At 43.8% G+C, this 24,091-nt stretch overlaps 1 protein-coding gene across 14 annotated transcripts in view; it reads right to left on the bottom strand.

Moving 5' to 3' along the window:
- Nucleotides 1-992: 992 nt before the first annotated feature.
- FNBP1 (formin binding protein 1) overlaps nt 993-24,091 on the bottom strand; it is an 82,654-nt gene continuing 59,555 nt past the window's right edge. Inside the window, exons 10-17 of one of the 14 annotated variants that reach the window (XM_065854005.2) lie at nt 23,879-24,061; nt 16,454-16,468; nt 13,072-13,181; nt 11,652-11,784; nt 10,501-10,622; nt 9,506-9,645; nt 8,945-9,103; nt 993-4,113 (exon numbers count right to left, since the gene is read on the bottom strand). In XM_065854005.2, coding sequence (XP_065710077.1) covers nt 4,106-4,113; nt 8,945-9,103; nt 9,506-9,645; nt 10,501-10,622; nt 11,652-11,784; nt 13,072-13,181; nt 16,454-16,468; nt 23,879-24,061 — 870 coding nt within the window. In that variant the 3' untranslated portion in view covers nt 993-4,105. Of the gene's footprint in view, nt 4,114-4,943; nt 9,104-9,505; nt 9,646-10,500; nt 10,623-11,651; nt 11,785-13,071; nt 13,182-16,453; nt 16,469-23,878; nt 24,062-24,091 lie in introns of those variants that run through there. The other 13 variants (XM_065854010.2, XM_065854008.2, XM_065854003.2 and 10 more) reach the window with 13 other exon arrangements.

Below are 24,091 nucleotides of genomic sequence, written 5' to 3' on the forward strand. Positions count from 1 at the left end.
AAATATCTGAAGAGATGGAGCTGGAGTTGGGTTAACAAGAATGCACAGCTTGTTCTTTAGCAACTTGAAGCCAACCATCAAAACTTGCATCTCGCAAACAAACGCCGTCACCTCAGCAACTGCAGAACAGTGCGAAACCATCCAGGAGACACGGACAAACGCCCTCCCCGAGGGAGGGGATTATTCAGTGTCTAGACAAACAGCTCTGGCAAAGCCCGAGTTGTACTTGTTGTTACCCTCTGTCTGTTAAAACGCTCAAAGCTCAGTTCTGCATCTCTAATTTATTTGAAATCCAACAGCAGCCGCGCTTTTCTCTGACTCCCACAGTGCGTGTTAACCACAGAGTCACTTCGGTTGGAAGAGACCCTCAGGATCGGGTCCAAGTGCGAACCCAACACCGTCACCAACCCACGGCCCTGAGAACCTCACCTACCAGACTTTCAGAGCCCTGCAGGGATGGTGACAGCACCGCTGCCCTGTTCTGCCTGTTCCAACACCAAGTACAACTCCATTAGGGGAAATACCTTCCCCAAGCTCCCAGCTCCTACCGAAGCGGGAAGAAGAACCAGCCGGCCTTCCCGAGTGCACCAATGGCTCCATCGGCACGTTCTCCTTTCTCCTCAGATGAACAAATTAAGAACGAAATCTCAACCACTTCGGTCGCTCTTCAGTGCCGGCTGGAAAAGTTGCAGTTTGATAAAATTGCGTCTCAAAGTGACCTGATGGGAAGCAGCCCTGCAGGACAGACTCTCAAGGGTACAGACAGAGCCAAATTAATACTTTAAATACCTGAAAATCCACGTATGAAATAAAATAAATTAGTGCCATCAGTAAAAATGTTCCCATGTGTCAGCAGACACAGCACCCACCTGAACAGGCTGTTTCTGCTTATTTGCTGTGAATTTTACAGCTGGAGGCAAAACCCTTTTTATTGGGAAGCGACAAAACCATTTGTCTTCTCTGGATGATGGAAAGGGGCCACTGAAACTGTATTTCTGGAATTAAGTGTTTATTTAAATACGTGGATGACTCTTCCTTTCATTGTTACAAGGTCAATATTCGCTTTCAAATGGAAGCACTTTATTTGGTTGAATTCTGTCTCCAGAAATGAACGGGGAACACCAGAACCATTTACATTGGCAATGAAATCACAACACTGAGATGCCACCAAAACTCCAGAGATCAGTGCTCAAACACACATACACACACATATACAAATAAAAAAAGTGCTCGACATCATCATGTTAAAATAGAATTTGGCTTCTTTTAGGTCTTTTGACTCTTCAGGCAGGAAACCAAAGAACAATATGCATCAAACTAAATGAGCTTCTGAAAAATACTCAGCATTAAACACAACTTTCAGTATCAGTAAATATGTTTCTTCTCTATTTACAGGTGTTAAGAAAGGGCATTAGAGATTTTTGCTGGGGTAATGAGGTTTGTAGGATGTACAGTCCACACTTCTGGGCGAGATTAGTAAATTCAAGCAGAGTTTTTATAAACCAGTCACATATTTAGTCCTTCAGATTTTGCAAAAGGTAAATGCTACAAAAATTACTCATTCGTTACCCTGAATAGAGGCAGCGGAACAAAGATGCCTAGGCTACAAGACACGACTGTCGCTATTTTAATCTTGCAGTAAGTTTTAAGAGCTGAGACTTTTGGGAACTAGTTGCCAAGTTTATAAAAACTCCTTATCTTTTGATAAAACTTCCGAAGAAAACTCAGTCAGCTAAAGCTAATGCTCCTCCTAAAGCGCTAGTTAGCAACACAGACATTGCAACTGTTCCAATGTTTCACAGAGGCTGACAATAATATACTGTCCACCTAGATTAAATATATAAAAGCAAACTTTTAATCTAATTTTTTACATAGATGGCACAACAAGAGGTGAAAATGAATCCTCCTAGCTGCTGATTCAACAGTGCATTGGACACGAGAAGAAAAATACTGCAGCCAAAAATATTTCCAAGGTATTTTTGCACACCCATTAACTGCTCAACCACTTTGATCCCCTGGTAGAGGGATATTGGCCAAAGTACGAAGCCCCAGGTGCCACCGTGGGGATCACATTCTGCTATGGGAGGCTCATGGATCTCAACAGTTAAGTGACACCAGTAGCAGCAATGATAAGGACGGTGATTTAATCGATTATGACCCTTTGGACGCCGCTAACGCTGCGGCTGAGCAGCCCCAGCGCTGGTATCGCCCGCGGCTCATCCTGAGCTACGAGATTAGAAACCGCAGCCTCTGCTGGCCGATGCTCGCAGGTATTAATTAAGCACCATAATACGAGAGCTACAGTACAAACTGTAGGACTGAGGGACCACACTGTGAAAAGTAAAAGTTGGTGTCTCGAATGGAGAGAAAAGGACAGTTATGAACACAAGGTGTAAGCCAACTCAAAAATTACTTTATCCAGAATGCGGATGAGTGAGGAAAACCCCAACCATGGGGAGAACTGGGTTCCTGGACACGTTTCCATGTGCTGACCCTGCGCAGAACACCACAGGCAGCTAAACCAGACACACAGAGGTTTCGTTTCAGGGTCACTGCCTGTCCTGGTGTCCATGGAAATTTCCTCAAATTCTGGGCATTTTTACAAAAGATGCTAAAATTCCCTAAAAGAAGTAGATTTGCCCAAATGTGGGGATCTATGAGTAAATTAGGCCCTCAAGAGCTATTCAGTAGCAACCGACTCTTACGGGGCTCAAACGTGGACAAGATGACTGTGAAATCCCAGCAACAGTGAAGATTCAGGGGAAGCCAAGAGTTAGAATTTACAAGTTTCAAAAGCAATTGACCTTTTCCTAGGCAGCTGAGGTCCGGATCGTGAGATATGTGGAGATATAAGGTGCAGCATCACTTATCGTGCTACTTCTGCTTCAAATAAAACCACGTGAGAACAGGATGGCTGAGGAATAAGTCACAATTCCTGTCTGGCTGCTGGGTCGAGGTTCAGTCCACAAGATGGGAGAACGAAATGGAGTGCAGTTTCTTTTTTTTTTCCTTTTATTTTTCTAAAAAACTCCTGTTATTCAAACATGGACTGATGAGAACGCACAGAGGTCATGCAAAAGGAGAAGGCAAGTCTGAAATGGTGAAACAAAACCAAAAACCAAACCAACAAAAGAGAACTCCAAAGAGATTAACAACTGCGAGCCACAGGACGAGGTGGCTCGGGGAAGGTGGGCACAGGCAAGGCAGCAGGGCGAGCATGCAGACCGAAACCAGAGCAAAACGGAGATCGTGGCGACCAGCAAAATGGGGCTTCAAACCGAAATGCCAGTGTCTGTGTGTGTCTGTGTGTGCGTGAGGAAGAGGAGGGAGAGAGGAATGGGGGATAAAGGGGAGGGGGCAGACAGAACAAGAAGGAAAACAAGCGTACATACGTGAGCTTCAAGGCTTTCAGGAAACAGCAAGGTCAGAGGGGTTTAATACTTGGCATGAGCATCAGCCTAGATTTAAAAACAAAAATAAAGGCTGACAAGTATTAGCGACCTTTTGGGGAAAGCATGATATTGAATAATGGATCAAATTGAATATCTGCAAATTCAGAGCCCAGTCCAGCTGCTGTGACGCTGCTCCCAGGAGCAGCTCCCACACCAACCGGCTCCCTCCCGCTCTTGGGGGAGACAACCCGCAGGATCCACGCTAAAGGCACCGTGTGACATGCTGAGGGACCAGGGCACACATTCAGATGGACCGAGGGACAAGGGGGGACAGCAGACAGACCGGGACATGCGTGGGACTCTCTGGTTGTCCTCTGCAAAGGGCAGCCAGCAGTTCTTTGATGGGTGTTGGGAGGAATCGGGTGGGGGAAAAGTGTTGGTTATGTTTTCCAGAGGGGCTTTGCCAAGGTGGTGAAGGGTGGGAGAGGCCGATAAGTTAATTCGAGCCACAAGTAGCATGCCATGGAACAGAGCAAGCGTCTGAACGGGACGGGGATGGAATTTAGGCCTGAATTTTTCAAGTGGGAACTCCAGACAACTGGGAGTCTGGCTTTCCGTGGGCGTGTGTTAACTGCCTGCAGGGTAAACAGACCATTTTGTTTCTCCTTCTGTGACAAGCTCGCCCCGAGGTTCTTGCACCAGCGCAAACACCTTTAGGAATCTAAAACATAAGAAAGACAAAAAAAGAAAGAGACTGGGTTAGAAAGAGGCTGGGGAACGCAGGATCCCTTCAGAGCGGCACTGCCTGCCGAAGGTTAAAGGAACCGCGGCGTCCAAGCGCCTGCCAGGTCAAGAGGGGACACTCAGTGTCACCATTGCCCCTCAGCCCTGCCAGCAATGAGCGTCGCTGGGACCAGCATCACCAGGACGGCAGACCCTGCCAGCCCTGAGTCCAACAGAGAAAGCAAACAGCTTTTTAATGCTCAGTCTGCAAAGAACTCTTATCTGCTCAAGTGACAGCTCCGGAGACCGTTAACGACACCAAAGAACAACAACAAGAAGCTAAAACACCAAGAACGTTCCAGACAAGCCCTGACTAGCTGTGCCTTACACGCCAGGCTGCAAAGACACCTCGTTCTTAAGGGAAGTTGAGAAAGAAGCAGGTGAGCGGACACAGTCTCAGCCCCTAAGCCCAGCCTAGGACGGCCCTGGGCCCCCTGGCCAAGGGTGAGTTTTCTCCATGGCCAAGCGAAGCTGCAATCCAGAAGTGTGGTTTGGCCAAAGACACCATGTCCAGGGAATGCAGGAGGAGTCCAAACTTCCCTCGTGTTCGAGAGGGCAGGGGAAGAACCTTCCGACCTCCCTTGCACCCGCTTCCATAAAAAACAGCACCAAAGAGCTTTCACAGAGCCACTACAAAATATTTTTCCCGAAAAGGAATTGCAGTTATAACTCAGTGTGGGAAGCAGGTGAAAAGCAGCTCTGGGCCAACTTGCTTTCCATTAGTAAAGTGAAACGTAAATAAAATGCCATTAAAAAAGCTCACAGGAATGAGAAAATATAATGTTTATTAGAAGACACCATGGTACATCAAGCTATAACAAGATTCCTGACAGATGATGATTCTTTAAAAAAATAAGAACAGAAACAGAACAACCACACTGGCCAGAATTAACAAATCTTAACACAAACCACAAGTTTCTACGCAAGTCCAACCAGATACAGGCAGCTGAGTCACCAAAACCACTTATCAACGTAAGAGGGACTGAAGAGCCACCAAAACACCAACTAGGTTAAGGAGAACAGCCTATACACCCATTTATACTTACACATATATAAAAGGATAAAAACAATTCAAATTCAAGTCACTTTAGTTTTTAAGTTATGTTATATACAATATTTTTTTATACTGGGAGAACTACAGGCAAGTATTTAACAAAGGATCTTAAAAAAGCCACAGTCCAGTTTATAATTACTGTTCCCTAAATAATTTGGCAAGCATTAAATAATCAGATATATCCTAGATAAAAAGTGCATCAGCATGGTTAACTTTTGCCTATTTATTTATATAAGTCAAAGCTCTGCATAACGGTTACAGCAAACAAACAGCAGAGCTGCGAGGCTGAAATCAGAGCTGTCTATAGGGATTTATTTATATAATGGGGGTGAGGAGGAACAGACCCAAGGCAGCAGAGGAGCTGAAATGCTAATCAGGCCATGGCTCCTAAATTGTTTTTCAGGAAATTTAAGTTCACAAAACAGCCTCTATTCCTCTATTCCTCGCGTGCACCCAAACAGCCCATCTGTCTGGGGGACTTTTTGTTGGCTGCAATGGAGAATTCATATAAAACTGGTTGTTATTTCACGCAAGTTCTTTTGTGTATCGCACTATTTCGCAACATCCTCAGTGAGACACGGTTTTGTTGCCAAGAAGATGATGAGGTACCATGTTCAAGGACACAGAATGGTCAGTCTGGAGCAAAATGACCCAACTAGTTCTCGTATTGGACAGTTGTCAGCACCTGGTACCTGATGGGTGCAGAACAGCCCTGCAAGAAGCTGCACCCCGGTATGCATAGAGGAGTTTTTTCCTCATCCCTAAAAATCAGAGGTTGGTGTAAGCCTCAAAACATCCGTTTACATCCCATAGATCCAATTTTTAGTCTGCATGTCTTTTAGTAATTATAATAGCAAAGAGAACGAATTGTGTTGGCTCATTTATAAAGGACAATAACGCTGTTTACAACCAAATTCAAACTGTGTTGGCTCTCATTTATATTGGGAAGGACAATAACAATGTTTATAACTAAACTCGTACAGTCAGGTCAGTACTTTCATGGGTAGCGACGCACATTTAAATTTCAAGGTGAACTCACACAGCAGCTGAGCACACGGTACCTAACCCAGTCTGTCATTGCTGGAGAAACGACACGTGCATTCACCTCTTCTAAAGAAAACCTTCTGAAACAGAGCTCTTAAAACAACCGTAGCAGCAAATCAGTAGAATAAAAGATGAACAGGCCTATGCAAACCTACTCAGATTTTCTGAAGTGATTTGTACATATCTGGAAAATAAAAAGGGCAAAACAAGACAGATGTTACTGTTCTTTTTGGTGCTAGGGTTTGCTAACAGGCTCTGAGTGGAGGGACCGCTGGAAAGCTCACCAGCAGCCCTCGCGCAGGGTGTGCAGACCTGGTGGGCTGCAGCACACGACTTACCTGTCCTGCTCACCTTGGGTTCGACAGCAAAGCCCTGACTGGAAAAGCTCAGCAGTGGCTTTTCAGAAAGCGTTTCCCAGCTGCTTTCAGCAGGCAGAGCCACCTCCGGCTCCCGGCACAGACACAACCTAGGTCTGCGCCAGAATCGGTTCCGCAGGCCCCAAGAGCCGCGGGTGTGCTCAGAGCTGCTGCGAATCCTCCCGCCCATCACGCAAAACAAACCTCGAGATGCTCAAGCTGCTTTCCAAAACCAGGAAAGAGCTACCAAAGTTTGTAAATGCTTTAGCACTCAGTGTCATTCTCACGATAGTCATCGTTTCCATTTTAGATACTTGAGCCAAAGCCACTTCTACTAATATATTAAAAATCAAATGAGATATTTGCAGCTTGCAGCAAGGTTTGTCTTTTCAACACAGCAGCACTTCCCCTAAATCTTTATACTGCTTCTGGGACAGTTTATGGAAAGTTCTCTTGTAGATTTTCTTTTTAACTAAAGAGTTGAGAAATAAAATAGGTGAATATTATGGTTCCTTTAGATTAGACATTCACAGATACATTTGATTTTGTTGCTGCTTTATCAGCCTTCACTCCCAGCTCAGACTGCATCTTCACCATCATTGAGCATCATCCTACAACTAACATAATACCATTAACACCCTAATACGATTTTTTGGCTGGTTATTGCAATACACCTGTGACATTCTCTCCAGGGGGGTAAATTAAAGGCAAACTTCGAGTTCAGTTAGCAGGACCATCGGGGTTTCTCATGTGTTTTGCTTCATCTCCCACCCAACCCACTGCTCTGCTCGTAAATATGCGATTTGCCGTAACATCCCACAGACGTGAACCATGCTGCGTATCCAGGGCAGCAGAGCCGCACCTGCTGCTTAAGACAGATTTAGATGCCAGACTATCTCGGCCATTTCAAGCAGCCTATACCGCTGAACACCACATTTTCCAGCAGAATAATCACATTGCTTTCAACTATTGCCACACGCAAAGCAAGTCGATCTCCACGGGAGAGAACTCAGGGATAAGAGACAGAATCTCCCATCCTGGGCTTTCTGCCGTGTTCTGAACATGAAGTGAGGAGAACGTACAAGGCAAATTCCTCTTTCAGTGGTGAATAACAGCTGACAGAGGGGCTGGGGTTTTCGCACTCCTGCATTTTAACTGACTCTGTGTTTGCCAACACAAAACTACCCTATTATGGCAAAATGAAACAAGATCTTGGATGTTCATCTGCAGCAGACAAGGCACTGCGCTGTGTGATGCTGAATCTGAGACTGATCAAGTTGTAGTGCTTGTTTACACACAGTCCTCCCTCTCCTCCTACTGTCCCTAAATCCCAATGACAGGAGTTCAGTTTTCTTTTAAATTGGATGAGGCAACTTGTTTCACACCAAGAACTCTAAAGTCTAGGAAACAACAATAATCTGAAAGATTAAGTGACTGAAAAAACCCACATCAATTATTTAACAATGGACTTCAAACATATCCTGATTTAAAACAGGACTAAAATCTTTCAGGTGTTCACAGAGCTCTAAGAGCAGATACTCTATCCAGGATTCCCCTGCAGCACCACTGCTTACACAACACACCTGTTGGTGAGGAGTTAAAAGCAACACCAGAAGATTGCAGAGTCTGAGCTCTGAATGCCTCCCTTGATCTTGTGTGACCAAAGATTAAACCATAAGTTATGGTCACCTGCAACAGCAAATAACATCTGAAATGTATCAAGGTGGGAAAGAACAGAGGATCTAAAAGTTTTAGTGATTTATCAAGGACCACAGAGTGTTGCATAGACAGGTTTTGGCAAGATCTCTCCTTCCCCTTCCAAACACACTAACCAAATGACAACCAAATTTCAAGCCGAAAGCTCCACAGAACACATTAGGCTCTGAAAAGCCATCAGAGACACAAAATCACAGTCTAAGTGTTTCCTACATAACATTCCACTGGGATGAACAGCTGATTGGTGAATGTGTCTGAGATGCCACCTGGATGTCTGAGAGCCCATGTTATTCCAAATGGGTTTGTGTTTCCTGCACTGAGCCGGGTGTACAATGGCAGTGACGCTTGGACAAGCACTGTCTAGGGAAGGCTGCATTTCCCCTCCAGGTTTACAGTCTACCACACTACCCTTCTCTGATCAACAAAAACAAGCACATTTTGCAGTACAGCAAGCCATATTAGTCCATGTACGAAATAATGCACCTTGTGGCATTGTACAGACTTTCAAAAGGCTCTATCTGCAACACAGAGCAGTTTCGGGGTTGAATATCTCTGTGAAAGCAAACAATAATAATAGTATTAAATATAAGTCATAGCACCTTTGGCATTTTTGTCCAAATAGACTTCAACATATGACGTAGGGACATAGCCCTCCTCATCTTCATTCCTTCGGATTCGTGTCCACCCATCGCCTTTGTCTTCTTCTATTACATACAGCATTTCTCCTTCTGCTACGGAAATTGTTCCTTCATTCTGACCTGCAAGACACAGTAACACGGGGTTTAGGCCGTCCTGCAGAATGGGAAGCACAGATGCAGGGGAGTGTGCACTGGGCACATTTGGACAATGTGCTGACACAACCTCCATTGCATCAATATCAGCAAGAACATGAGCAGGCGATTCTGCAGACAGTGTGTGCACAAAGAACAAGCTGAATGTGATCCTGACATCAGAGTTTTGGTTCTTTTTCTTGCAGAGTCCCTGAGTAATGGGAGACAAATCACTGTCTTAGTGCTCCTCCATAACACAGAATCACACCAGGGCCTCACTTGCTCTCTTTTTGTCTATTTAAGCTCTGCAGGGGTTAAATGAAGGTTTCCCACTTGTCCTGTGAATTAAACAAAACAGTAAGAAAAATGAGAGTAAAGGTTGAGTGATACCTTCAAATGTATAGAGCGCTTTACATGTTCCTATGGTGGGTAGTGGTTCTTCATCGTCAAATTCATCATCAAAATCCGTGGCGGGTACTTTCATCTCAGTCTCCTGACTCTGCTCTTCTGTGTAACTGCCATCTGGGCTGCTCAAGAGAGGAAAATACACAGCAACTATAGCAACCAGCCTCAGGAGCCAAGAGAACAACTCGGTTACCAGACATTAGGGCAAGGTGAGCAACCGCAGCTGCCACAGCTCAGCAATTCCAGTGTGCTCAGAACTGGTTGTTACCACTGGCAGCCATCACAAAACAATGGGCGAGACCAGTCATTTTCCCCATCAAAAGCTGTAAAAACGCACCTACCTCACTCACCTTCCCAGCGGTGAGTGTAGGGACTACTAAACATTTCATCATAGAATCATTTCAGTTGGAAGAGACCCTCAGGATTGAGTCCAACCATAACCTAACCAAACTCTAGCACTAAACCATGTCCCCAAGAACCTCATCTAAACGTCTTTTAAATCCCTCCAGTGATGGTGACTCCACCACTGCCCTGGGCAGCCTGTTCCAATGCCCAACAACCTTTTCCGAGAACAAATTGTTCCCAAGATCAATCCCCCTGGTGCAACTTGAGGCCATTTCCTCTTGTCCTATCACTTGTTACTCGGGAGAAGAGAACAACCCTCTCCATGCTCCAAGCTCCTTTCAGGCAGTTCAGAGATCAGAAGGTCTCCCCTCAGCTCCTGTTCTCCAGCTGAACCCCCCAGGTCCCTCAGCCGCTCCCATCACACTTGTGCCCCAACCCCTCACCAGCTTCATTGCCCTTATCATCATCAGAAAAGTGGCTCAAAGTTGGGATATTCTACACACTAAAACAAGGCGCTCCACAGAGTGCCTGCATTTGGTTAAGGAACAAGTTTCTGAACACTGCACAGCTCCGGTTTTCCCAATGAATGAGCTGAGGAAAGCAGGCGCCGGTGCCAGCCTGCACAGATACTGTACCTCTCCCGGTCCTGCGCGCAGCTGTTGACGGCCGAGGTGTTCTGGGCCTCGTACAGCCCGCTCTGCCGCCGCGCCTGCTCGTTCCGCGGGGGCAGCCGGCCCTCCACCTCCGCCAGCCAGCCCTGCAAGGGAACGCAGCGTCACACAGCCCTCCCGCCCGCCTTGCAAGGGGACAAAAGCTGCTTTTACTCTGCTGTGTCATATTTGAGATTCAGAGTAGGGAATTAAAACCAGTGTGTAAGCATTTTTAAATTTTCCTTTGGGTTGCAGTTGTTAGACAGAATAGATTGTGTGTTTTAGGCGTATTTTAAGTCTATCGCTCTTGCCAAAAAGCAAACACTGAAATTTGATTATTTTTTGACACTGGGTGCTGAAAACATGGAGAAAAAACATGGGAGATGATGCTACAGTCACAATAAATGAAAAGATGTGTGGCAGCTTGTAGTAACCTCAGTAACACCAGAAACACAGCAACCTCAGTGACTGCTGAATGCAAGAGGACTAACGCCAGGGAGGAAAAAAAGACCCAGTGATTTTCAAATGGATAAATAACGGACAGTAAAGCAAACAACTGCAAGAAACAGGCTGTATCTATTTATGTACACAGCATAATTTAGAGAGTGAAGCCTTTCCTCAGCCCTACACTCCTTCTGGTGTAATTATACTGGCTTCATATATTCGAAGCACTCCTTATGCTCTTGAGACTTTCTATCTCTAAGAAGCTTCCCATTAATGGCAGACTGTTCCTTAATATGTATTTCATCTGATGGCTTCGGTCTTGCTGTTAGGCAAGGATGCTTTACATTTATCTTCCTCTGATTTTCCACAGACATCTGTAACATGATGCTTCAAATTATTTAACACAATAAGCAGCAGGACCCTCTGGGCAGGCCAGAGAGCACTGCATTTTCTCTCACAATTTGTTTTCTGTGGCAACTTAAACAGCAGGATCGTTGCCTGACAGTGACAAGAGATGGTGAATACTTATGTTACACAAATAGGCTCAAAGATCTCAATTAATGCAAATGCTTAAGTACCCATACTTATTAATAGTAAGAAAATGCTTCAATACATCTGGAAGAGCAGTGAAGCATCTGCTTAGAACCGAGCATATGCTGAGATACTTTTTAGTGAAATGTCTCTTCCCATACCTCAAACTTCTGAACTTCTAATCGTAACTTTTCAATGTTCTGTCCAAGTTCTGCTAATCTGTGGTCCACACTCGCTGCATCTCCCATCTGCGGGTTCTTGATATAAACATCTTTCATTTTCGTTAAGGCATCTCTGGGAGACAGAAGAAAAAGAAAACGTGGAAGTGTCAGTGTGGCTTGGGAGAAATGCCCTTCCCTAAATGATGGCAAATGAAAGGATAATAATCTGCCTCTTCTTTACTCTGTGGTTCAAGCCCTACAAAGGTAACAGAACAGCCAGACAGGGTTTTTTGCCCTCTATAGAACCAGCAATTAAGAAAATAACAGTAAAATCACTTGCCAGAAGAGAATTTACTGTGCAAACTACTGCAATGAATGGCAGCTTCAACTTTCTAGATGAGTATCATCAGTTTTTGGGGCGCAGACAAACAGTTGCATCATAATTCTCCATCATGGGCCGAAATCCACTTGAGAAACTGGGACAAAGAGTTGGACATGGACATATAAATAATAAAAATGGAGCACTGACCAGAAATTCTCACCCTGCCTGTTGCAGTTTGTCTTTTGCAACCCAAATACTTCGTAAGATATTTCACACTGTTTAAAATGAAACTAAATCCAGATGGTTTGCATTTGTCCCAGCGCGGCGACAGATGGACCTGAGGCCAAATAACGTGACCCTCCATCCTGTTGAGCTATCCAGGATTTTCACTAGACTCTTTCTGGGGGCTGTGTTTTGTATCAACCCAGATGCCAAACGTCCAGGGTTTCAGAATTGTTAATTTTAAGGCCTACTATGATAAATGCGGTGCTGTAAGGCCAAGATAAATGCAGTACATGCCTTCCTGAGGTCCCTCGGGAAAGCCTGCGCAGCTCTCCCTGACAGCAACGTGCTGCCTTTGATCTGAGGCAAGATGAGGCTGAACTTACAGAAAAATATTATCTGCATGACGATGAACATTTCAGAGCTTAGAGAGGGTGGATTTAAGAGCTAATTTCCTGTATTACTGGCACAGCTATTCAGCTTTTCTCTAGGCATTACTTGGGAGAAAAAGGTTAATGCGAGTCCCACGACTCAAGTTAACACTCTTTATATTTTAGAGTTTCCCACCAAACTCTTGACAATTGCAATGCTGTGCCTGCCTCTGCCTTGTGTGTCTACAAAACAGGAGAAAGTGTGGGTGGCAAGGAAGTGGGACTGCTCTGTGGTTCAAGCCCTAAAGGACAATATTGAAAACATATGAGTCATGATTATCGCTATTTTTTTAACTCTTATTTAACCGCTGGTGATACTTCCTCAACCATATCCTATCTTTAAAATACCTTCATTCTGTTCCAATTTCACATCTGATTTTAACACTGAGTTACCTTGGGATCTTCTATATGCGACTGTTTCATTTTTCATTGGAGGTTAACGTACCTTTGATCCATCTCCTTCTGAATGTCTTTGTTCAGTTCATCCACTTTTTGCTGAAGTTTCTTTCTTCGTTGCTCAGGTGGGAGGTTGCTGAAGTCTTCTGGCCCTGCTCCCTGCACACAAAGGGAGGGAAGAAAAAGAGATGAAAAATCAGAGCCTGAAAGAATCCTTCAGGACTGCGTTTTGAGAATATCGCAAAAAACTGTGCGGAATCAATGGTCTGAAGCATTGCTCTCATTCATACTGAGAGTTAACTGCTAGCAATCTGGATGCCCTAGAAATAATCCCAGGACCACGTCCTGCTTCCATACCAAAGACCTAATGGGAGATGAGCTAAAGAATGCCAGAATTCAATGGCAAAGTCAACAATCTATTTTTATCCATAGTTATAACTGAATTCTATTTAACAGTGTTCATTCTTATACTGATCTTTCCTGCCTTGCCTACTCTGCTCCAGACAGCATCCCCATAAAAGTTGCCCTTACTCCTGTGTCATACGCTAATTCCTGGCTTGTTCTGTATAGTCTGAGTTGGTCTCATACAGGTAATTTATGTCAGGGCTCTCCTGAACACTCTAAGGCAATAGAAGCACCTCCTCTGGGGTTCTGCAATTCAAAAATCGTGCTGCATACTTTCCAGGATCCACATTCCATCTCAAAGTCTCTCAGTTGTTCCTCTCTCACATTTACTAACGTAAAACCCAAGAGTTATATTCAAGCCATAGAATCAATTTGAACCCCAGTGGTTACCTTTGTGTGACTGCTTGCAAAGCCCTTCTCTGCCTTCAAACTGTTATCCCTGTTCTTGATTCCCTCAATTTAATATAGCAGATAGATGACACATAAAATACATCCATATTGTTTTCTTTAAAGTACAACCTATTTTTGTCTTGCAAGAAGGCGAGGGGGACAGTTCGGGTGGGTTATAGTGCACAAACATCAATACTAATTAGTTGCACCATAAAGGAATGAGGTTCTTGTACATGATCTTGAATTTGTAAAAGCTTTTCTTGTTTTGGTCTCTGCTTATTCCACATCTCATTCCTAAGGGGGAATGATACCAAGCAAACCTAATGAAACTGCTGCCATACTGATTTTCAGTAAAAGGCAGCATATGTGTCCAGTTAAGCCTTGATCATCTGTGTAACTAACATTCCATTTCATGAGACAATGAGAAAGCAAATTTAAGACAAATAAAGGAAACAACTAAGTAAGTCACGCTCATTTTGAAACTCAAAGCACACAAAGTCCTAGCAGTGCTAACGTTAGTTGTTGTGCACGGTATGGAAGAGATCTATTTTAATGCACTCTTTAATGATAACAGTATTTAGCTTGGTAGTAACTCCCACATCACATTAGATGTGAGAATGATTCAATATATTGTATGGATGATCTACACACTAAAGCTATACACATCTCTTTAAGGCAAAGCATCTGGATGTAGCTTTGTAAATAAACCAGCAGTTACCAGAAAAGCTATTTTAACATATTATTCTCAGCTCAAACCAGAAGAGATGGAGATGGTTGAAAACATCCCCAAGTTGTACATTGGTAGAATGAGGTAACTGTAGTCAAATGAATTTTGAAAAGCTTTTTCTTTTTGATTCTTCACTACAGCTCCACGCAAAAGCTCTGGGCTGGGCTACATTCAGTATTTCTGTTCACAATGCTTCAGACCAAAGCACCAGCGTTGCATAGAGAAGCGTGCCCAAGACAAGGAGGTGATCTCACTCAGACGTTATTCCATGCTCAATCGCTTCTCATCGTAACAGACGCTACAGTTGCTCCTCCAAAAGGAAGAATCAAGGAGCAATTTTTGCACATGCTGGGCACGTCTCATGCTCTCAAGCAAAAAAAACCCACCTGGGCTATCTCTCAAGTATGAATATTCCCTACGTTTTCCAAAAATGCTCCAACAGTGAGGTGGGGGGGAAAATCTGTGCTATTTTTGATGTGCTATCTATCATAGGGCCAGCAGAGCCAGTGCTCAGTAGAGTTCCTTGCACACAGATACTGGGATTCAGGATGCAAGTTGTGAACTGTTGTCCCAAAACAAAGGACTATGAACAAAAGAGGCTGTGTTAGGATCAGTTTCTGGGCTGACGCTACAAATGGGGAGGAGCACGAGGTTGATCAGCCCCAGTTTTGGCTCTTGCACAGGGAGGAAAGCGACCAGGATAACAGCAAATGGAACTCCCTGGTATAAATACCTTGGACTACCAGCCCAAAGAACAAGGTTTGCAGGTAAGGTAGAGATCCCCATCATCCTCAGGCCCACCGCAGGTCTCTGGTGAGAAGCAATATTGCTGGTGGAGCCCAAGCAAGTCATTGGCAGAGCCACACCAGGTGGCTTTGGTGGCACACACATTTCTAATAAGTTGCTATGAACAGAACAGGTACACAATGATGTACCCAAGGGGGGACAGAGCACTTAAAGGCACCGACCGGTGAGGAACAAGAAAAGCTTTCAAGCTAATGTGGTTAAGACACTGCTGCGAATCCTCTGAAGCTCCTGAAACAGCAATTAATCATTTGTGCTGCTGGGACGAAGTGGGTCAGCAAACCACTCGAATCCTCCTTGTGATGAGCTCACAAAGGGCAAAGGAACACAGACGAGCTGTCGGGAACACATCGAGGTGTGGAGCATCTCAGCCAATATGGTACCACATGTATGAAGTTCAGCACATCATTTGCTTTCCCAAATCTGTTCACCCCTTCCCATTCCAACTCAGTAACATTCAGCTTACCGTAGTTCAAGAAACCTTCCCAGCTGCATCCAAGAGAGAATTTAGGATTCCTATGTATCTCTCCATTTGCAAATTTGAATCAGACCGAGTTAACCTTGTTGGTTACGGTTTAAAGAACTTTAATATCATTATTAGTTATTCTGAAGGACTACATAGGGCTGTAAAATGTAGGTGATAATGGTGCAGATTTCCAGTAATACCTGGACATGGAAAGCAAACTCTGCAGCTATGTTATACAAAAGACTTGCATTTCTCTCTGGTAAAGGTCCAGCAAGAAGAGACCTTGATTTTATTTTCCTTTAATGTTTTAATGTATATTTGTACAGTAGCAGAATTACTTAATACTGTTTTTCTACATTTTCATAGCCCTAGATTATAAAAGTGAAAACTAAACTAAATATTAGAGTTAATTTTTTTAGCAGCTTATTAGAAAGACTGAATTCCGATCACCTCTATTAGACTCCAGACCTGCGTATTCAGAGTTATCTAATAAATATCCAAAAAAAAAAAAGCAAACACAAAGAAGAAACAAATTTAACAGTTAATTTCAGTGTCATGTCAGATGTGGCACAGTGCACATTAAAACACACAGAAAATGGTGATTAAAACACAGGACAGGCATGCCGTAAATGTGCTTACCAGCTTGAGAGAAAGCTTCATGTAAAAATTGGAGAGATATGGGGTGGGGGGGGAGAAAGAGAAAAAAACAACAGTGCATCAGTAGAAGAGGAACGTTTTCAGGCTGATGTTACTATAAAATGACACATAATCCCCTTGCTGTTGGAAGGCAAAATGGGTCACACTAACAGATCTGTGCAAAAGTTCACAAGATGGGCCAGCGTTATCCATCAGCTGCCGTCTCCTCGCCAGAAACAGGAATGGAGTGTTGGACCTCTGCACGTGTCACTTAGCACTGCAGGTGGAAAAATCTGCCCTGGATAGCCTTATGTACAGCACCTACACCAACAGTGGTTCTTCTCATGACAGTAACATCTCTGAAGTGGAAAAAAGCCTCAGGATTTGCAAAGGTATACAAGTCACTTTAAATCTTTGATACTTCGTGCTGAAACGTGGCCATGAGCATCAGCCCCTCTATGCGAGGGCTTAAGAGAAGGGGTAACACCAACCCAAAATCGAGTGACCAGATGCGGTAAACATGGATCTCCAGTGATTTCTCAGCTCTCAGGCTTATGTCCAAAGGACAACATGCCTGAAATATCCCTGTGGATTGTGTACAGCGCTCTCTTGGCAGTCAAAGTCATTTAATGTTCTTGAACAATTCAAAACCAAATACTCTAGTCTCAACTGTACTCTGGCCATCCAGTCAGACAAGGTCAGGATCAAGAAGGATAAAGAAAAAAAAGGCTCTTTACACCAAATTGATTCTATGACAGCATGGTAAGACCTTATTCAAGCTCCTTAAAGGATATACATGATGTAATTCTTCAGAGGTTACCACATTTCCTGGTACAGAGCCAGAACAATATTGTATAGCTACTCTGGCAAAGCAAGACTAAAAAGAATACACGCCCAAGGAGCTCACACAGCAGCATGTTTGCCTCTGCCCTCCATCACCTGCACACGCAGCTCCCAACAGTGCTGGATGGTGCCAGAACTGCCCAGGAAACACCAAAATTACCAAATTCCAGTGTCGCAAAGCGTTACGACAGCTGCAGATCAAGCAATCAGAGACTGACAGTGCTCCAGGGCTTTGCTGCTCTGGGCCAAAGAGCGCGAGTCAGCTGCTATGCAAGATACACAGCCAGATTATTAAAGGGAGAATCAAAACTACACGCAGGCTCCTCCTGCAACCTGCCAGCAACCTGGGGACAGTTGTGAAATGCTCAAACTACGCAACAAACTTGTAAGTGCAAAAATGCACGTGCTCTGCTAGAGACAGCTGAAATGAGAAGGCTGGAAACGCCTGTTGCTCCAGGCAGGGATCTGTCAGCCCTTTCCCAGCACCTTTCCATTCAAGAGGTCGCCGTTATTTTATTATCGACACTCTCAGGTGTGGTGCTCTCAAACAGACGCTCAATTTTTAGCAAAAGCACAGTTCTTTAGGATTGGATTTAAAAAGAAGGTGGCTCCACACCTATGATGTTTTTGGACAGCATTTTTCAAAAATAGCAATTATAATTAGTTACCAGAATTTGTACAGTAATGCACGCCAACCACCCAAGGAAAAGATACAGCCTTGAAATAAACAGGGAAATACTCCATGTGAGCTGATGCATTCAGCAGCAACACAGCAACTTCCCTCTGAAGTTCAGTCCATTAGGAAGCCAACACATGATAATAATCACAATGCAATGGAGAAATTCGCTCTCTCAGCTACAAGGCCATTAAAAAAAAAAAAGGCAAACAAACCCAATTCATTTGAGAGAATAATCATACAGGAAGGAGAAAGAAGGAGCTGCTGAAGAAACTCAGCGTAGGCAGCTTTTGTTTGCATAATTGCTTTAGCAGTCCTGTGAACTTTAGCATAGACATGATCAGCACAAATTGAGATCCTTGTACATATATACAGACAAGACTCATGGTGCAGAATAAGTATTTACCTACGAAGCACTCTATAAAAGGCAGGAATGTATGCTACATGCGCTAGTTTCTAAGCGCTACTCGCTCTAGAGCCACTACACTACTGCGGGGAACATCTGCATCAAGACTATTCTTTTGCTGTAAATCCAGCAAATTTGAAAGGCGTTCTAGACACTGTAGGCCAAATTCTTACGCTGTTAAGCATGACAAAAATAGAGAACTTCTATTAATAGCAATTCCAACTAGTGCATCAGGGATTGTTATAATCAGTACAAATAAAGCAGTTCATAGACTGGAAACAACGAAATGCTGAAATAAGTCATATTCACGGTTTGCCATTTCTGAAATGTGTTCATAGTTTTACAGGACAGTGATTCAGTTTCTTTAAACAAATATGAGCAGACTGGAAATAAATCTGCATTAAACACTAAGTAACTACTGTTGCCCATTCTATTGGGTTTTCACAGCTAGAAACGTGCTCACAGCTGCTGGGAGAACAAGGGCATTTTTCCCTCAAATGATAAAATAAACTTCAGTTCTTCAAAATGAGCAAATCGGTTTCAAGCTGTCAATTTTAACCCAGCCTAGCTTAGTCTTGCAGGGAAAATATGAGGAGCCTAAGAGCCACAAGCTTCAATAACACATGAGAGAGCATGAAAGCCAGCAAGTCCATGTGTTATTGGACAGTCACGGCCACCAACCTCACTTACAGAAAACACAGTTGAAATAAATCACAACCAGGAGGTAATTTTCTTTCTTACTCGTTCGGTAACAATATCCCCATAGTCGGCTTTATCTGGGTGTCAGATTTAGAGGTCATGTATCATGATTCCATGAAGTATCATTGTTACAGGTAGTTCAGGAAGGTTCAGAAAGCTCTAGGGAGCTCCATGGCCGAGGCAAATCGTGTTGCTGCACGGCTGGAAACCAGGGGCTGGCTCACGATGCTCAAGACCGCATCCATCAAATAATTTAGAATCAACGTGCGGAACCTGTTTGTAGTACTTACTCTGAGTTTCACAGGTCCAGCTACTTCAGTTGTGCCAATTTCAGCATTTCCAGAACTAGCAGGCAGATCTTTCCTGCACATAACACAACTTGCCTCCCACCAAATTGTCCTTGTATGTTTTTTACGAAGCGCATTTCCACAGCACACTCTACCGGCGTTGTAAGTGGGGTTAGCGACTGTGTAGCAACGGTATGGGGCTGATCACACCATACGCGTGGACTTACAACATATTCCCTAGCCTCAATGGCACAGGTGGGTGTCCCTAAAGTCCTCTTCATGAGTTCTTTGTGAATATACAAAGACTGTGTCTGCTGCTGAGTCAGCAAGAGAAAACACACATCCGTTACACTGGAGACGAGCACGGCACCGCTGTGTTTACTGCTTCTACAGCAAAAGACAGCTTGGTGTTTAACCAGCCTTTAAGTGCAAGCTTCCTAGAAACTAGGCAAATGTTAGAGCTTAGCATTCTCACAAAACCCAGAGTTGTTATATTTTTAAATGCTAGCTTAAACACAAAAGGTCAGAAAACATCACTCTGTCCATGCTACAATAAACCACGGCTTTAACGACCCCACCCGCCAAAAAAGCCTGGTCTTGGCACAGATTTAGACACTTACGTTAGAATAATGAGTATTTCCATGGGTATGGAGAGAGCAGGTTGGAGGGGGTGGTTTGTTTGATGTTTCTGCTCACAGAACAACAAACCACCGATCAACAGCGCGGGGGTGAAGGGAGAGGCCGCGCAGTGCGTTACAGAGGATGCGAAGGGGAAACGTTAACCGGTGCAATGGAAATCAAATCACACTGTAATGAAGTCAACAACTTCCACTAAAAAGGAAACCACAAAAGTCGCTTCGTGTGCCTTATGGAACCGTCTGGACGCTGGAACTTGGATAATAGCAGTAATATCCACGTCCCGCTCGCGGGTCCTCTCTGCTCGATCACAACCCAGGCGCCGAGGCAAGAGAGAAAGGCCAATCCATATAAAGCCACACGGAGCAATTCAGAGGTGTAAGTTCTACCCCTGGATGCTGTTAGTTCAGAAGTTTTGCTCTTTAAATAAAGGTGCTGATGTTACTGCTGCTATAGCAATAAAACAAAAGAAGACAAAATTAATATCAACTAGCAGAATATCGAGTTTTCTTTGTCCTCAAAATGGAATTAGAAAAAGCAGAGCAAGCATAAATGAAATTATGACTTATGTAAGTGGTTCTGCATTTTTTTGTTCACTTCTGGCTTTAACTTCCCTAAAGAGACAGAGTTGATTTCAAGTGTTGTGCTACTTTCATTCTGTCTTTTTAAAGAGTTATTAGAAACAGCTTTCAAACACTGTGTAAAAGAGACTTTTCTCCCCCTCCTCTTCTAGCTCTGATCTGTGATAAGTGCTGTATCTGTTTTATGGTATTCTCTATAATGGACATTTCTGCTGTTGGAGTTAGAAGAAAAACTTTGAGGAAAATACCGAAGTGTGATTAGAAAACCACGGACACTAACAGGAGTCAGCACCCGACTTTATTTCTTTTTAAACAGACTAGGATTTCATATTGGCAGTGATCACCGATACGGGTATTGGCGCCTCTACATTAACCTTGCATCTGTTGTAAATTGTTCAGGCATCTGCTTCCTTCCATGGAAACAAGAATCACTGGATTTTTGGTTTGGGTGAAGTATTAAAACCAGACTGGGCAGACATAATTACTAATTATATAATTCATTTTAACAGTCAGCAGTGATTTTTCCACTTCAGTTTCGTAATTTCTGTTTTCAAACGCGACATAAGATGCTAACCCAAAACTTTATAAGGAAATCACTAAAACATACGGTCTATGCAGACACGTTCTGATATCAAAGATTTCATGGAGGAATTGTATGGGAATCCATTCACTCACTTGTGTTCCAAGGATCAACTACAATGTGCATTTCTGCTGCTATTTATCCTGTTAAGCTCTTGGTATCTACCAGACTTGTTCACATTAAGTAGTTCCTTTTCATGCACTTCTTCCTTAAGCCAATGCAAAAAAGGAGCATGATCCTGTTTCCTCTCAAATAAACTGTTACCCAGGCTTTTGTAGGAGTTAAGAGTTTATCAACAAAGCCAGGAAGGACCTGGCTTGACATTTGGTTGAATACTCTAAAGTAACACTCAAAATGCCCTGTGGTCACCTTCACTGCAAGGTGCCCGGCTGGAGCAGAATTTGGCCTCTGAACAAAAGCAGCAATGCAGAGACAATATTTAGAGCTAATGAAATTTTTCAGTGTCCAAAGCCAAACACCCATTACATGGTGCTCCCTGCACCACTTTTCCCAAAGTTGCTTCACTCATGTACTTTTGTACAGAGCAGATTATAGAGGAGAGTTTCCCTCCATCCTCCTCAGTTCTTTGGTAAGATCCAGTTTTCATAGCATCACTGTTCATCCTGAGCACAAATCATCACTTTGAGATTTAACAGAGGGATGGAAAAGAACTGAGAAAATTAATTATAAAATTTAATACAGGAAAAATCTTTAAAAAAGGCTTTTAAAAAACAAGTGTTCAAATGGGACAGAGGAGGCTGCCAAAGCTTCACAGCCTCTCCGGCTCATTATTTCTAGATGAACCAACCGGTCTGAATTTGCCCCTTGGGACAAAAAAGACGATGTGAACGCTGGTCCCTGACCCTGCGGGTGAGTCAGGCAGGAAGAGCATTTACATCCAAACATCCCAGTAGATATAACAGGGGAAGGAAACGATATATAAGAGAACACAGTGAAAGGTTTAAATGAAGATTTAGCAATAGACTTTCCTTGCGCATTTTTAATGAATGCGTCAGCAGAAATTTGAGGGATCCCAGAGAAGACTATCGGAAATTGTTGTCACTGGTTCACCTTTCACACAAAGCACTGAAAACTAATATGGTAAACAGAATTTGTGAGACTTGCTTGGACTTCTCAGTCAACACAAAACAATGGTCTTTCTTCAGGAAATATTAAAAGCGATTAGTTATAACTGCTTATACGGCCAAATCCTGCCACCGAGGCAGCCGCTGCCTGGCACGTCCCCAGGTTTGCTGCTGCAGAAGCGGAATCGAAAGCCTGTTTTCCCCCCCTAAAAGCCACAGAGAAAAGATGCTCTGAGCCAAACTGCAACTGAGAAAAGGGACATTCACAGAACCTGCCTTTGGACAACTTTGAAACTTCCCGCTTCCCCAACGAAACGCACCAGAACTGTGATGTTTCAGGTTCTGAATGTCCCATTAAATGGCAATTCCCTAGCAAAGAAGTGCAAGCCATTCTGTATAAAACATCAGGGTTTTTTAATGTACTGTCTGTAGCCAGATGAGTCAAAATCTTGTTTACAGCACTTGTTCTCAGTTCTCTGTCACTAACCACTGAAGTTTCCCATTGAAGTCATCTCTACTTTTCTACAACTCCAGCCCTCAGCCCTAAATGTCAGTGCAGCCCCTGGAGCAGAATTCGGGCTTTCTCAAGTAGCCACTTCCCTGCTGTCACAGCCTATAGCCTGCCCCAAAAACATGTTTTAAAGTACTAAACACTTGTGTCTTCTCCCTGTAGTTTTTACAGGAAGAAATAATTCTAAGGACATCAAGCTCGGAGCCAAAGCCACGCTCCGCCAGCACAACTGTGCCAACGTGCGAGCTTCTGGGAAGATAAAGTCCTTGAGAAGCATCACCTCAAGTATTTAGAGCTGCTGGGAACATTAAATTCAGTGTCCCCCTACTCTCCAGCAACATGGCAACCCTGGTTTAAAGCACACGCACCCAATAAATAACTTTATTACCACCTAGAATCAGTTCATCTTTCACATCTTGCCTGTTTTATCTTGAGGCTTAGACTTACTAAGCAAGCCAACACTGCGGCACTTGAAGCACCAGCTGAGGCCAAGTTGCTGGCACAGAACCGCACACAGACACGTACTTGGCCACAGAGCACCGCGAAGTCACCTTCCCAGTGCCACAGCAAGAGGTGTCGGGTCTTCTCAGGGAAACGCCTGAATTTGCACCAACTCAAATCAGAGGAATTATTTTCTAGAATCCCTCCTAATTTCCTCTCCTCCTGTGATGTGTATCAAGCTGAATCCGCCCGTCAGAGGGGAAAACTCCCCGCATTAAGGCAGAAACACACAGCATAGGGATCAGAGCAAACCTCTGCAGGGTGCTCCTCCAAACCTGCTCTGCCCCAGACATACACAGGGCTACTAAATTAATGACTTTCTACATGAGAATTACTTAATGTTCAGCTCTTCCTTCCATACTTCGGACAATCCCTCCTCCCCAAAAAACCCAAGTGGATAATTTCCATCAGCAACTGTACTTTTTGTGGTTTCATTGTGGGGTTTTTGACTACAAATGGCTTTAGGGGTTGGGATTCCTTGGATTTGTCTGCATGTTATGATAAAACACAACAGATTCATTCACAAAACAAAACAAGTTTGTACATAACGGAACGTGCAATAAAAGCGCAAGAAAGAAAGGAAAGAGAAAAAGAGAGAGAGAGGTATCCAGAGGAGAACTTACCCCGCGCTTTAGGCTCCTGAAGCAGTGGATTTTGGGTTTGGAGGTCATGAACTCGTTGAAGCGATGGGAGAGGGGTTCCTTTTGCTGCTTGGGAGACTGGGGGCCGTTGGGAACAGCAGAGGGTGAGGCAGAGGCAGGGGGAGGAGGAGGGGGCTGATGGGGGGATGTTAAAAGGGACATAAGCTACGTATAAGAGATGGAGAAGTGACAGAA

This window comes from Patagioenas fasciata, chromosome 20 (assembly GCF_037038585.1).
Source record: "Patagioenas fasciata isolate bPatFas1 chromosome 20, bPatFas1.hap1, whole genome shotgun sequence".
Taxonomy (NCBI): Eukaryota; Metazoa; Chordata; class Aves; order Columbiformes; family Columbidae; genus Patagioenas; species Patagioenas fasciata.